Consider the following 14,702-nt stretch of genomic DNA (forward strand, 5'->3'; position numbering starts at 1 on the left):
TTTTTCTTGTCTGTCAACCAGGTTTCTTCATCTTTGTCTCTTGTTGGTCCTCCATAAAACTGATCTTCTCCATGTGTCATGTCCATCCTCCATGTATCATAGCTATTGTCATGTCTGTCCTTTATGCGAATCTACATCTCTTGCCCTTGTGTGAATTTGTTCTCCTAGTCTTCTGTTTCTTGTCCTTCCTTCTTTATCAGATCCCTTCCAGAATTTCCTTCCTACCTCTCCACTATATTACTTACCCAATGTTTCCTTAGCTTTTTATTTTTCCTTTTCTTCTTGCCACTGAATAATACATACTTAGTGGTTATTGGTTTGGCTTTACAGTATGTCTGGCAGCTGCCTATCTCCTTACCCTTATTGAAAACACACGGACACTTGACCAAACTAAACATGCATGATTTTTAGGAAATACAGTATAGCGGTTGGCCACCATCTTCTGTCCCATACCTCATTTGAAGTCTAGATATCCTGGAATAAGAAAGTTTCCTTCCCAACCCCACAGAAAATTGTCAATTATTCTATAAAATATACTTTAATTATAAATGTAACCCAAAATTATATCTGGTTTACAGATTTGACTATGGAATTGCCATTATTTGTCTTACTGCAGGACAAGAGGAAGGAGAGCTGTCGGTCTGAGGCCACTTAACAAAGCCAACACCTTTCATGTTATTGTTGTTTTGAAGATCCAGTAGAGTTTGTGTTTTTGGGAATGGGGAGGGGTGAAAAAAGAAAGATCTGGTAGACAACATGCAGGTTTCAAACGTAAGCATCCATTTGACAAGGTTTAAACAATCAACACACAAATGTAAATGGGGCCTGCACCTTAGCGCCTAACCTGTGAACAAACTGGGGCTAAGTCAACATTCGAGATGAAGAGCTAAACTCTCACAATTAAGAAATTGGAAGGAAGATCCAACAAAACAATGATCTTTATTATCAGGTAATTTTGAAATGTGTGACCAAAATTATACAAAGAATCAAAGAGGGTGGATAATCTTCCAAAAGTCAAGAATAACCGATAAATATGGAAATATCTTTTCTTGAAAAACGTAAAAAAAGTTTTAAGTGTTTGGTGATGATGTAGATTTGACGCATTAGGTCCCATGTCCCACTGAGCCACCATCTTGCCGATCATCACCTATTGAAGGTGTATGAGCACCTCTAAATACATATCAATGAAATTACTATTATTAAATAAATAATAAATAAATAATTATTGGGGTCTGATGGGTTGGCATTTAAAGGCATTGTCAAAAACAAACAACCCTTTGCTCTATAGGAGTTGTCTTGACTCAACATGATAAATTGTTAAAATTGCAAAGTGCAAGTAGAAATGGAGGAATTTATGATTCTATACTTTACTGCTCATTGCCTTGGTTACTGACCTCCATCTGCCAGTGGTGGTTGGTGTCCTAGGAGTGTGCGCTTGCATGCTCTTTGCTCTAAAGCTGGCAAGATACTGGATTCAGACAGCTTCAGTGTCCTGCACTTTTCCAAGACTGCAAAGGCAAAGCTGACTGTGCCATCAGCACTGGAGAGCGTGCAGTTCAGACCACGAGTTCAACCATGCCGTTGGCCAGAACTGTCAATCTTCAGGAGGGCACTGTCCTCTGGCAAGTAGGAAGCCGAGAGGCAGAGTGACGGTGCACTCCTGAACATAAAAAAATGAGAAAACATCTGTTATATAACCAGTCCAGGACAGCTGCAAATTCACCATAAAATGTACACAGATAAAGGTAATCATTCATTCCAGGTCATGTGTAGACATTATTGTGGATAGCTCTGCTACTCTCCATAGAATCTTATGAGCACCAACTGTCATTTCTTTTCTCTGCAATGGGGAAATCTGTATTCGCTGAGGACATATTTTACAGGTTGAGAGTGAAAGATCAGTCCAGGAGAAGAAAGAAGCAGATTTCTATTATAAGATACATTATATTACAAAGTTGCTTATTTTCATGTGTATTATTGATTTAGGAAATACGAATTAAACAAAAATTTATTTTAAGCTCCAATCCCATTGGAAACACCCCAGACTAACCTTAAATGCCCACTTTTTGATGATATTTATACAATATCGCCCATTTAAAGGCTAGGACATCTCCGACTTTGCCAGGATTAGATATGAAACATTAGAACATTTTGTACTTTGCTTAACTCAGAAAACTTGATTGAACATTTGGGGGTCTTCGGGGCCCGAACATGGATGTGGTCACAACGTGAGTCTTCACCATGCAGTGGATGAGCAGTGAATCATGCTTGTCTCCACGTTCTTAGTTATTAGTGATCCATTGGTCTCCTCCGTCCATCCGCCATCTCCCTCGTCCAGTTCACTTTTGTCATCTGCTGGAGGAATGTTAATGACTTTTTCAGATGGGCACAGGGTTTTTTTTGATGAGCGGCGTTGGGTTACATTACTCTGCTGCTACATCTTATATGAAGGATTCCAGTTCTTATAAATGTGGATATTTCTGACATTTTACATTGATGTACAGGACAATAACTGCAGACTGATAAATCTCTGGAGCGCTTACGGGTCTATAGAATGGCACCATCCATCACACAGAGGGACAGACGCGCTGCTGATGTGTAATTGGCTCAGTCTATACCTCTAGTATTACAGTCATTATGGAAATAATTAGTGCTTATAACAAACCTATTATTGGCAAGCCTACGGGAATACTTAGGTGCGCTCATCTAACATATCATTATTGTCTGATACTCATTGGTTTGGTACTCAAAAAGTAAGTAACCCCCACGCACACACACGCACGCACGCACACACACGCACGCACGCACACACACGCACGCACGCACACACTTTCCAACCAGTCCTGGAGGTGGAACCAATGACCCCATTTTAGGGAAAAAGAAAATCCATCCTTATTCTAAACATGGTAATCACCGGATCCAGATCCCGGGATTGTAGTTTATATTTGTAACTGGTATTTTTCGGAGATGTGTTGGAAGCTAACATTGCTGGAGCGGAAGCAAGATTAGCCAACTCGTGCTCCCCAAGAATTACTTATACATTTACATATTTTATTAGAATTCTGCACTGTTCATTTCCTCGGTTGTTCTTCTGGGTAATACATTAATACATTTCCCTTGACAAGATGACATGTCAAACTGTTTGCTCACGGCGAGCACGGGCTTGTAAAAAAAAAATGTTAAAGCATATTGTTCCTGTAATTTCAGGTGACTTTTATGAATCGGCTGTCCTGTGTGTACATGTGGAGTAACACTATTTCTGGTCATTATAGGATTTGCATCCTGTATTTTTCTCCAGTTTTTCCCTCTGCGGGATCTATCTCTAATTTACAGGTGTCTCTGAGCTAGTGAGTGAACACTAGCTGCATCACAGCACACACAGAAATGTGAGATTCCTGCTCTCCTGACTCTGTCTAGCACACGTTCAGAAGCAGCAGCATGGATTACATCATATCTTCAACAGTACTGAGCTTTGTATATGTGAACCCAGCTTTGGTGTGAGATAAACACTAACTAGAAAGCAGCAGAACAGAGGACATTATACAGCAGTATTGAGCATTGAAGCTGTGAATCCAGCTTTGGAGTGAGATAAAACACTTACTGGAAAACAGCAATTTCTCAGTGTGTGTTTTTCATTTATCTCTCCTCTTCTGGAGACCACTTATCTCAATTTCTTCAAAGACATGACCCTCTAAACATTTGAATGGCTGATGATTGAATTTTATCATCGCTGCAAACCCATGATCTTATATTAATTCTGAGGGTCTGCTGTTACATCATCCAGAAAAGCACGCAGACCGTCTACCATGTCGCTCTGACAGCGAGTGATAGATGTGACTGTGCCGCTGCAGGATTCTGCTGGCAGGAGTGGGGCATTATTTTTACAGACATCTTTGCGTCGGGTCATTATTTTCAATATGAAACAGATTTCCATTCTCTCACACCGAGCTTGTTTGACACACGTAGGCGATACATCTCGTCAGTGACTGCTCCTGGTGTATGCAGGCCCATGGTGGGCTGATCATCACTTTTGATCTTTATTCATCTCCTTTCAAGAGCTAAAACTTTTTTTTTTCCAGAGGCAGAGTTTTATCAATACTTGATTTTTTTGCAGTAGGAGCTATGGTTTTTATCAGTACCTTTTTGGGGTCCCCATACAACATTCCGATTTCTTTTTAACCTATTTTTTGGATTGATTTTTCTGTTTTGGTGATCGCATAAATGGGCATTCAGGTGTTTGAAATCTAAATCCATCAACACTTTATATCTTCTATCTGTTGCTGCACTCCTAAGAAGTTAGTGTTTAATTCACATGAGAAATGAGGCATTAAAGGGAACCTGTCACCCCCAAAATCGCAGATGAGCTAAGCCCACCGGCATCAGGGGCTTATCTACAGCATTCTGTAATGCATTCTGTAATGCTGAGAATGATGAGAAAAAGAGGTTAGATTATACTCACCCAGGGGCGGTCCCGCTGCGGTCAGGTCCGATGGGTGTCGCGGTCCGGTCCGGCGCCTCCCATCTTCTTACGATGACGTCCTCCCTCTTCTTGTCTTCTCGCTGCGGCTCCGGCGCAGGCGTGCTTTATCTCCCTGTTGAGGGCAGAGCAAAGTACTGCAGTGCGCAGGTGCTGGGCCTCTCTGACCTTTCCCGGCGCCTGCGCACTGCAGTACTTTGCTCTGCCCTCAACAGGAAGACAAAGTACGCATGTGCCGGAGCCGCAGCATGAAGACAAGAAGAGGACGTCATCGTAAGAAGATGGGAGGCCCCGGACCGCGACGCCCATCGGACCGGGACCGCCCCTGGGTGAGTATAATCTAATCTCTTTTTCTCATCTTTCAGGATACATCGGGGGTACTTATCTACATCATTACAGAATGCTGTAGATAAGCCCATGATGCTGGTGGGCTTAGCTCACCTTCGATTTTGGGGGTGACCGGTTCCCTTTAAGTGCTCTGGGTGGGACAGAGCACTTCCCAAGGTCATTTCCCCACCCAGCACCAGCCTCTTTAGCTTGATCAACAACTCACGGTCTGTGTGATGTCAGGCCCCAGGCAAGGAAATCAGACAGTGAGCTATCAATCAAGCAGAAGGAGGGGGAAGGGAGTGTTATAAACTTTTACAAATTTTTAAAGTTTATAGAAGTATTGCACTTTGCCCTGCAGTAGTATAATAGTATAGTATATTATACAATGACTGTTATAGGTGTATAAAGATGACAGATACCAGGATAATTATATCATCACCATTATAATATCTTTTACTACTTCACATGCGGAACCTCCTTCTCAAGGAACCTGACCGCTCTCTTCTTGTTGCCACCCGAGACGCCCCTCGTTACACTCACCCACAGACTGTAGTGTGTCACCGCGAATTCCTTCCCCCTTTCGATTCCCGTGCACGTTGGTGACGGAAGCCGGCTTTTCGGGACTCGCTGGTGACACCTGCTGTGATATCCGCCCGCCTGTCATCGCCATGACCAAGGAGGAGAATAAGGGGTAAGATGCGCGGCCGGGCGGATTATTAACCCCTTGCGTGCATTACTTTAGCGGCAGAGCAAGAGTTCCGTGTCACGTGAATGTTGCATCAGGTGCTGTGGAGCTTCTAGTGCTGGAGGCGTCTTTCCGCTCCTGGACAGGCTGGGACTTGTAGTACTGTGCCAGCTTGCTGATAGACAGTATTGGGGCAGTGTCTGGTTGTCACAGGACATGATGCAATCGCTGTAAGTCTCCTGCTGTCACATCAATGCCAAAAGTGACCCCAGCCCCTCATAGGGGGGCAGCGAGACAGTGGCCCACAGAGTCCCCACTAAGATCTCCCCCAAAAGTGTCAGTGCGGAAGCCCCCGTACCAATGTGCCTGCATGTAAGTGTGCTGCAGGTACAGGATCCTCCGTGACAGACCCCAGGCCAGCCCCTAAAGTAATTCTGACCCCAGGCCAGCCCCTAAAGTAACTCTGACCCCAGGCCGTCCCCTAAAGTAATTCTGACCCTAGGACGGCCCCTAAAGTAATTCTGATCCCAGGCCGTCCCCTAAAGTGATTCTGACCCCAGGCCGTCCCCTAAAGTAATTCTGACCCAAGGCCGTCCCCTAAAGTAATTCTGACCCCAGGCCGTCCCCTAAAGTAATTCTGACCCCAGGCCGTCCCCTAAAGTAATTCTGACCCCAGGCCGTCCCCTAAAGTGATTCTGACCTCAGGCCGTCCCCTAAAGTAATTCTGACCCAAGGCCGTCCCCTAAAGTAATTCTGACCTCAGGCCGTCCCCTAAAGTAATTCTGACCTCAGGCCGTCCCCTAAGGTAATTCTGACCCCAGGCCGTCCCCTAAAGTAATTCTGATCCTAGGCCGTCCCCTAAAGTAATTCTGATCCTAGGCCGTCCCCTAAAGTAATTCTGACCCCAGGCCGTCCCCTAAAGTAATTCTGACCCCAGGCCGTCCCCTAAAGTAATTCTGATCCTAGGCCGTCCCCTAAAGTAATTCTGACCCCAGGCCGTCCCCTAAAGTAATTCTGACCCTAGGACGGCCCCTAAAGTAATTCTGACCCCAGGCCGTCCCCTAAAGTAATTCTGACCCCAGGCCGTCCCCTAAAGTAATTCTGACCTCAGGCTGTCCCCTAAGGTAATTCTGACCCCAGGCCGTCCCCTAAAGTAATTCTGATCCCAGGCCGTCCCCTAAAGTAATTCTGACCCCAGGCTGTCCCCTAAAGTAATTCTGACCCTAGGACGGCCCCTAAAGTAATTCTGACCCTAGGACGGCCCCTAAAGTAATTCTGACCCCAGGCCGTCCCCTAAAGTAATTCTGACCCAGACCGTCCCCTTAATTAATTCTGACCCCAGGCCGTTCCCTAAAGTAATTCTGACCCAGACCGTCCCCTTAATTAATTCTGACCCCAGGCCGTTCCCGAAAGTAATTCTGACCCTAGGACTGCCCCTAAAGTAATTCTGACCCCAGGCCGTCCCCTAAAACCTGATTTAACTTCCTTAGGTTTTCGCACCAAAAACGCAGCAGAAACTGATGCCTTTGTTTTTTGCTTAGTTTTTGCACTTGCTCATTGCTTTCTGTGGGTGAAAAAACACAGCAGCAGTTTTCCAAAGTCAGGAAAATACAACCAATGTGTGTGCATGGCATTTTTGAAATCTCATAGACTTTGCTTGTACTGTAAAATGCTACTTAAAATTTGCATTAAAAAATGCTGCAAAAGCCCTATGTGTGAACGTAGCCTAAAGGTTTTTTTTGTCTGTGACAGCCCCTTTCCAAACACTGTAGCACAGTCGTCCCGATGACACATTGGAGATTGCACAATCCCCGGTCAGGAGCAGAGCGGGCGCCATTACTGTGATCACGTACATGGTGGATACTCACTCTTGATTGACAGCCACATGTGCTGCCTCATTCATCCCTGGCACAGAGTCATGGTGGGCAGTGAGGCTTCTCCGGCTCATTAGTCATTATATGACTGACAGGCATCCATGGTGACATTCCAGGGGTCTCTGTATTATCCCTTCCCCCGCTGTGTTTGGTCTTTATTTAAGGATGGTGACAGCAGTCACGTCTTTGCAGGCGAGGCCCCGCAAAGTGAGTTTTGAAAGGCAGGTGCCATGTTAGAGCTGGCTATAATTACATGTGCTGCCATACTGAGCGATATAAATGTGTACTACCTCTTTAAATAAAGAGAGACAGTCACCAGTCAAGATCTATTCCAATAATTCTTAGCTTTCTGTTTCTAGGAAAGCTGGGCGACAAACAATATGGCTGCCATTACATTCGTGCTCAGGTCACAGCCTGCATTTTCTAGTATTCACATTGGGTTTTTCTGGACAAATTTTTTGCAGATTTCTGTCAAATCTGTACCAGGATCAGTAAAAGGGGAATAACGGTGTTTGCAAATTCTTCTTATTCATCTTTTAATAAAAAGTTTTGTAACTGTCGAAGGTACTTTGGGGAGGGGGTTTATGAACCTCTTACAACTGTTTACTGCTGTGAAAAGTTGCAAACGTTGGGGCAAACATTTTGAAACTTTTCCCCTCTTAGCTGTTATATAATTATTGTCCAGAAGTGAGTGGCTGCAAATGTATTATATTGCAAATCAGAAAACGAGCAAAGATTGTAGCTGAAATCTGCCCCAACTCAGATCCAGGATTTCTGGCTGCCGAAAGATGCACAAATCTCCCTCACCTTAACAAGATCTCTGCTTGCTGTCAATGACTGAAATCAGTCCTTACTAGAGCCTGAGAACTCCCCCTGACCATGTGCTACACTGTAAGGCTATGTGCACACGTAGAATGGACCTCTGCGGATTTTTCCGCACCTGTTTTGAGAAATCCACAGGTAAAAAGCACTGCGTTTTACCTGCGGATTTCCTGCGTTTTTTTGTGCGGATTACACCTGCGGTTTTACACCTCCAGATTCCTATTATGGATCAGGTGTAAACCGCTGTGGAATCCGCACAAAGAATTGACATGCTGCGGAATAAACAACGCTACGTTTCCGCGCGGTATTTTCCACAGCATGTGCACTGCGGATTTTGTTTTCCATAGGTTTACATGGTACTGTAAACTCAGGGAAAACAGCTGCGAATCCACAGCAAAATCCGCAACGTGTGCACATACCCTAAGGATACATCCACACGGGCCAGATAAGCAGCCGAAAGTCCGCAGCAGAAATTAACCGAATATTCAACGTGTACTTCACAGTTTGCAATTTATAGGGTAAAAACCGCTTCATTTCCACAAAGAAATTCACAACAAAATCTACAGGATTTCTTGCAGATTTTCCTATTGTGGAAATTCTTGAGTGGACATCCTCTGAAACACCACCTAACTATGTCGGTTGGGACAATAATTATGTTTCCTTCCAATAAAAGCAAGCAATGATCCTGAAATACAAAATTTAAGTTGCAGAGCATTTCATCCTGCAGCACAGAAAAGGAGGTCTGCGGGGGCCGCTCTGCTCCCTCTATGTGTGACGCAGGTGTTCAGGGGGTGATCACAGATTAAGGCGCTGTGGTTTGGAGCAGGTCTGTGTATACACACGAGACCCTCGTCTTCCTCTTCCTCTGCCAAGTCTTTTGTTGTGCCCCCGCCATCGTCATCACATCCACACCTGTAGCGTTTGTTAGCGGGGGGCTTTAGGTAGGCATGACGTGGTCTGCGGGGGGGGGGGTAATCTGCTCTATCACCAGACTGCAGGCAGTCTTCATACTCGCTCTGGTTTCTGGATTATATCAGCATGTCTCCCATCACAGCTCACACATGGGACATCGCTCTGCTCTCCCAGACAGATGACATAATAGTGCATGAAGGCATCTAGTCATGAACCTGCGATTATCGGCGGGAGAATGGTGGTTAAATACAGCCACACAACCACAGGGATTGTAAAAAAAAAAAAAAAAAAAAAAAGATCCTCTCGGGCAGTGATCAGGATCCTCACTCCCCAGTAGCCATGCAGTGTAAGCCCAAAAGGGTTTGTCTGCATATAATGCATTTTATAGAAAAAAACATAAATTCAGGTCAGTATTCCCATAAGTTATATGCAGATTTTGATGCTGATTTTTATTTATTTTTTATTTTTTTGCAGAATTGGCACGGACTTCACCTTTTGCAATGTTTAGGGTGAAATTGGCGGCAAGAAAATCTGCCCTAAAACCTACATATAACACATGCAGATACTGCAGTGAATTTGTGTAGATTTTGCTCAGAAATCTGATGCTTAAGCACTTCTTTAATGAAAAACGTTTGACTTGTGAGAAATTTTAAAATCCAAATTGCAGGTCAATTTATGTGCAGAAAATATCCTCGTTGTGTAGATGAGGCTGCTGAAAAATCTGTGCTCTAAATTCACAGCAATTCTGCAACATATAGATTCACGTTTGGGCTTCATTCAGACTTGCTCTGTTTGTTTTCTTATATATTAAATGAAAAATCCCGATTTTCATCAGTGATTTGGATCAGATTTTCATCTGCTTGTCCATTGTTATCATCAGTTTTTTTTCGTATGCCGCCCCCCAGCCCCTAGAAAAAATAAATAAATACATATATTCTCCTGCCCATTACTTGTATGAATAATTATGAGCCGTGACTTGGTCAGACATGGGCATGTCTCTGTGATTTTTTTTTTTTTTTTTTTTCAGATGCATGAGTGTGTGAACAGTCCCTTTAGTCCATGAGCCAAGAACCAAATTTGACGATATCGGTACCAAGCGGAGTGACTAATTCTCTTTGGTATTTTTAGGTAGATGCATGTCTGTAGTTTATTTTTTGATATGATAGCCCTTACATATACGTAGCTTATTAACCCCTTCAGCCCTAGGCCTATTTGTACCCAAGTGCCTAAGCCAATCTGACCTGTGCCACTTCATGGGCTAATAACTTTGGAACGCTTTCACCTATCCAAGCCATTCTGAGATTGTTTTCTCGTGACATATTGTACTTCACGTCAGTGCTAAATGGGAGTCAATATATTTTACCTTTCTATATAAAAAAATGCTAAATATTCGGAAATTTTGGAAAAATCGGCAATTTTTTAACTTTGAAATTCTCTGCTTTTTACAAAAATACTGATACCCCCCATAATAGTTATTAATTTACACTCCCCACATGTTTACTTCATATTGGCATCATTTTGAAAATGAAACCTTATTGTTTTACGACGTAATAGGGCTTATAGTTTTATGCGCAATTTTTCACATTTACAGCAAAACCCACTTTTCAAAGGACCAAGTCACTTCTGAAGTCACTTTAAGGGGCTTACATAACAGAAACCACCCATAAATTACCCCATTTTGCAAACTACACCCCTCAAGCTGTTCAAAACTCATTTTTAAAAACTGTTAACCCTTTAGGTGTTCCACAGGAATTTTAGCAGAATGAAGGCGAAATTTCAAAATTTCATTTTTTTTCCAGATATTACATTGTAATCCAATTTTACCTGCAACCTAGCAAGGGTTAACGGCAAACCCAAACTTGGTTACCCTAATTCTGCAGTTTATAGAAACACCCCACATGTACTCGTAAACTAAAGTATGGGCACACAGCACAGCTCAACACGGAAGGAGCGCTATGTGGTTTTTGGGTGGCGGATTCACTGGAAGAAATCTAGGGGGCCATGTCACATTTGAAGGCTGCCTGAGGTACCCCCACAGTGGAAACCCCAAAAAGTGACCCTATTTTGGAAACTACACCCCCAAGGAATCTTTTAGGGGGTATAGTGACCACTTTGACCCAACCAGTGTTTCACAGTAGTTGGAAACACTTGGTTGAGAAAATGGAAAAAGTGCATTTTTTACATGAAGGTGTCATTTTAGGCTCATTTTTTTATTTTTAAGAGGTGTACCAGCAAAAAATGCACCCCACTATTTGTTCACCAATCTCTCCCGAACACAACAACACCCGATATGTTGTCGTACACTGCAGTATTGGGGAACGGCAGGCCTCGGAAGGGAAGGAGCGCCAAATGACTTTTGGAGTGCAAATTTTACTGGAAGAAATCTAGGGGGCTATGTCACATTTGAAGACACCCTGAGGTGCCCCAACACACGCACACACACTGACACATACACGTTCTGTGCTGAACAGGACTCTCCGGTCTTCTCTGCAGAGCTCCTATCTCCCTCTGTAGAGGCTGACACCTCCCAGGCTTGTGACTGATCACATGGCCGTGACATCACCACAGGTCCTGTAGTCCTGTACTGTGTGCTGCTGCTGGTAAGGAACTTGTGGAGAGAGGGGGAACAGTCACCTAGCACCAGCGCTCCCAGCTCTAAGAACGAGCGCCTCATGAAGGTGGGCCCCTGCCTCCTCCTTCCCTGCGCGGCGGCCTTTCCCCCCGGCGGCTGTATTCGGCGTATAAGACAACCGCCCTCTTGGAGCCATGTTTTTCATGGCTAAAAAGTCGTCTTATACGCCAGGAAATACGGTAAATAAAATTTTAATGTTTTTCTTTGTGTTTGCAGGTGTTTACTGACTATCTAACGGCATGATGGAAGTACCAGCAAGGAAGAAATCACGGATCGACTGTATCATACACTGCTCTAATGATGACAGCGATGATCTGGCGTCCCTTAAGGATTTGGACTCCTGGAAAACATTGCTTAGGGCTGCAGAGATCAGGCAGCATGAATCAGTCCTGGTAGCAGCTAAGGGCCTTGAAGAAGGAGAAATACCACACATACAATATCACCGTAAATGTCGTAGTATCTTTACAATGAAGAAGTCACTGGATTCTATCCTTGGCAAGGGTGTCAATGTCGAAACAGCAAGCAAAATCTCCATGAGGAAGCTACCGAGGGGTGCCCCCAGTGATAGCAGGGTGTATGCCAAAGTATGTATCTTCTGTGAGAAGTCAAGCAAGTACCTAAAAGGAAAACAAACAAGGGAGCCAATTGTCCAGTGTGTTGAGCTACGAGCAGATGAGACGATCCGCAGAGCAGCGATAAGGAAAGGCACACAGAGAATACTTGGTTTACTTAGCAGAGACCTTGTTGCTGCAGAGGGGCACTACCACAAGTCGTGCTACAAACTATTCACAAAAGATGATTCCCAAGTGGCCTGTAGGTCTAGTGCAGCTGAAAATCAGGTCGAAAGCGAGGAAGTACGCTACGAAGAGGCAGAGAAAGAGGCCCTTGAAGAACTCTTCTTGTATATAAGGACTAAATTGTTCCCAAACCCAGAAGTACTGCCTATGATAAACCTCACATCTAGGCTTGAGAGATTAATGATATCCCGTGGTATCATCCAACTGAAACCATCGACAAAGAAACATGTTCGACGAAAACTTGAAACAGAGATTGGGGAATCACTCCGCTTTCTCTCAGATGAGAAAGGTAAGCTTCTAGTCTATCCATGTAGCCTATCAATGGACGACCTTGTCCGGCAAGTACACAGCATGACAAAAGATCTGCAAGAAGCAAGAGCTGCTAACTCTGGAGATATCGTAACCAAAGCAGCAATGCAGCTAAGGAATGAGATCAAGAAGCAAGATGTGAGTCAGCCATGGCCTCCCAATACAGATCAGAATGTCGTTCCTGCATTAGTCACTCAATTCCTGCAAACCCTGCTTACAGGAGATTGTGAGTGCCAAACTACCTGTGAAAGAGCTCAACGTCTTGCCACATCCTTCGGCAGTGACTTGGTTTTTGCTGTTACCAATGGAAAGACAAAGCCACCAAAGCACGTACTGCTATCCTTTGCAGTTAAGTCTTTGACCGGCAATACAGAACTGATTCGAACTCTGAATCGTCTTGGCCACTGTGTGTCATATTCAATGGCTGAGGAGATCGATACAGCCCTTTGTATCCAGAAGTTGGAATGTTCAAAGGATGACATCCCAATGCCAGCAAGTATCTACCCAGGTGTGTTCACAACCCTGGCCTGGGATAACATTGACAGACTTGAGGAGACACTAAGTGTAGCAGGTACATCTCATAGAGTCAATGGCATTGCTGTTCAGTCCAATGTTGCATGCTCTGTGACAAAGAAAGTCCTGCCAGATGTAACCAAGTCGAAGAAAAGAAGCATAACTCTGACAGAATTAATGCTACCGATATACAATGTTGGGCAGCGGGGAGAGCCACCCAGGATTGAGACTTCGAATGTTAACACTACCAAGGAGGTCCAGGATTCAAAAACCAAAAACCATATCTGGCTTCTGGCTAGAATGTCAGACCATGAGGATCAGACCACCAGCAGTTGGACTGGGTTCAACATAAAAATCCGCAGCGACATTGTAGTGGCCCAGGACACTGTAAGCTACCTGCCCACTATCAATGCTCCTGCAACAGCCATGTCCACTGTGAATGAAGTCTTGGAGCAAACACATGCCATCATGCAGACCCTGAAGCTTAACAGAATTGTGTGTGTGTTTGATCAAGCACTCTATGCCAAAGCTGCCGAGGTTATCTGGAAACAGGAGAAGTTCAAGAACATTATAATTAGAATGGGTGTCTTCCACACAATCTGTAATCTCCTCTCTATCATAGGGAACAGATTTCAGGATGCAGGCCTTAGAGATCTGTGTGTTGAATCCGGTGTAATCGCTGAAGGATCAGTGTCTGGAGTGATGGACGGCCGGAGGTACAACAGAGCAGTGAGACTACACAAGCTGGTCTATGAAGCACTTATGAGGCTTGCATGGAAAAACTTCCTTCCATGGCTAGAAGAAAACCATGCAAGGGACCTTCACCATCTGGATGAAACACTGAAGAACATCACAAACTTTCGCATCAGTGTGTCGCAGGGATCCTTCGAAAAGCTCTTGGATAATGAATCTTGCACACTTACCCTGAAGCTCTTTCAAGTTTATCTTGAGACCCTCAGAAATGAACAACTCTCAGCATTCTGGATGTCATACTTGGACATGGTCGAGACCATGCTGGCCCTGGTTCGAGCTTCAAGAGAAGGCAACTGGATGCTTCACCTAGGAGCAATCCGACAGATGATACCATGGTGTTTTGCCTATGACAAGGTCAACTATGCCCGATACCTAACCTATTACTATGCCACAATGTCTCGGCTGCCCATAGAACACCCAGAGGTCCATGAATACTTCATGCAAGGTGGCTTTTCGGTCCAGATCGGTAGCAAGAATCCTTTTGGACGAATTCCTGTGGACCAGACCATTGAAGAGACAATCAACAAAGACACCCAGACACCAGGGGGCACAAAAGGCTTCAGCCTCAAAGTTGGAGCTGTTTCCAGGTTCTACCTGA

At 44.3% G+C, this 14,702-nt stretch overlaps 1 protein-coding gene across 1 annotated transcript in view; it reads left to right on the top strand.

The window, feature by feature from the left end:
• The first annotated feature begins 5,161 nt into the window (after positions 1-5,161).
• Positions 5,162-14,702, top strand: part of DARS1 (aspartyl-tRNA synthetase 1) — a 99,937-nt gene continuing 90,396 nt past the window's right edge. The window contains exon 1 of the mRNA XM_077273037.1: positions 5,162-5,498. Within this exon, the coding sequence (XP_077129152.1) occupies positions 5,476-5,498 (23 nt within the window). The 5' untranslated portion in view covers positions 5,162-5,475. The remainder of the gene's footprint in view (positions 5,499-14,702) is intronic.

Source organism: Ranitomeya variabilis, chromosome 7 (assembly GCF_051348905.1).
Source record: "Ranitomeya variabilis isolate aRanVar5 chromosome 7, aRanVar5.hap1, whole genome shotgun sequence".
NCBI classification, from domain to species: Eukaryota; Metazoa; Chordata; class Amphibia; order Anura; family Dendrobatidae; genus Ranitomeya; species Ranitomeya variabilis.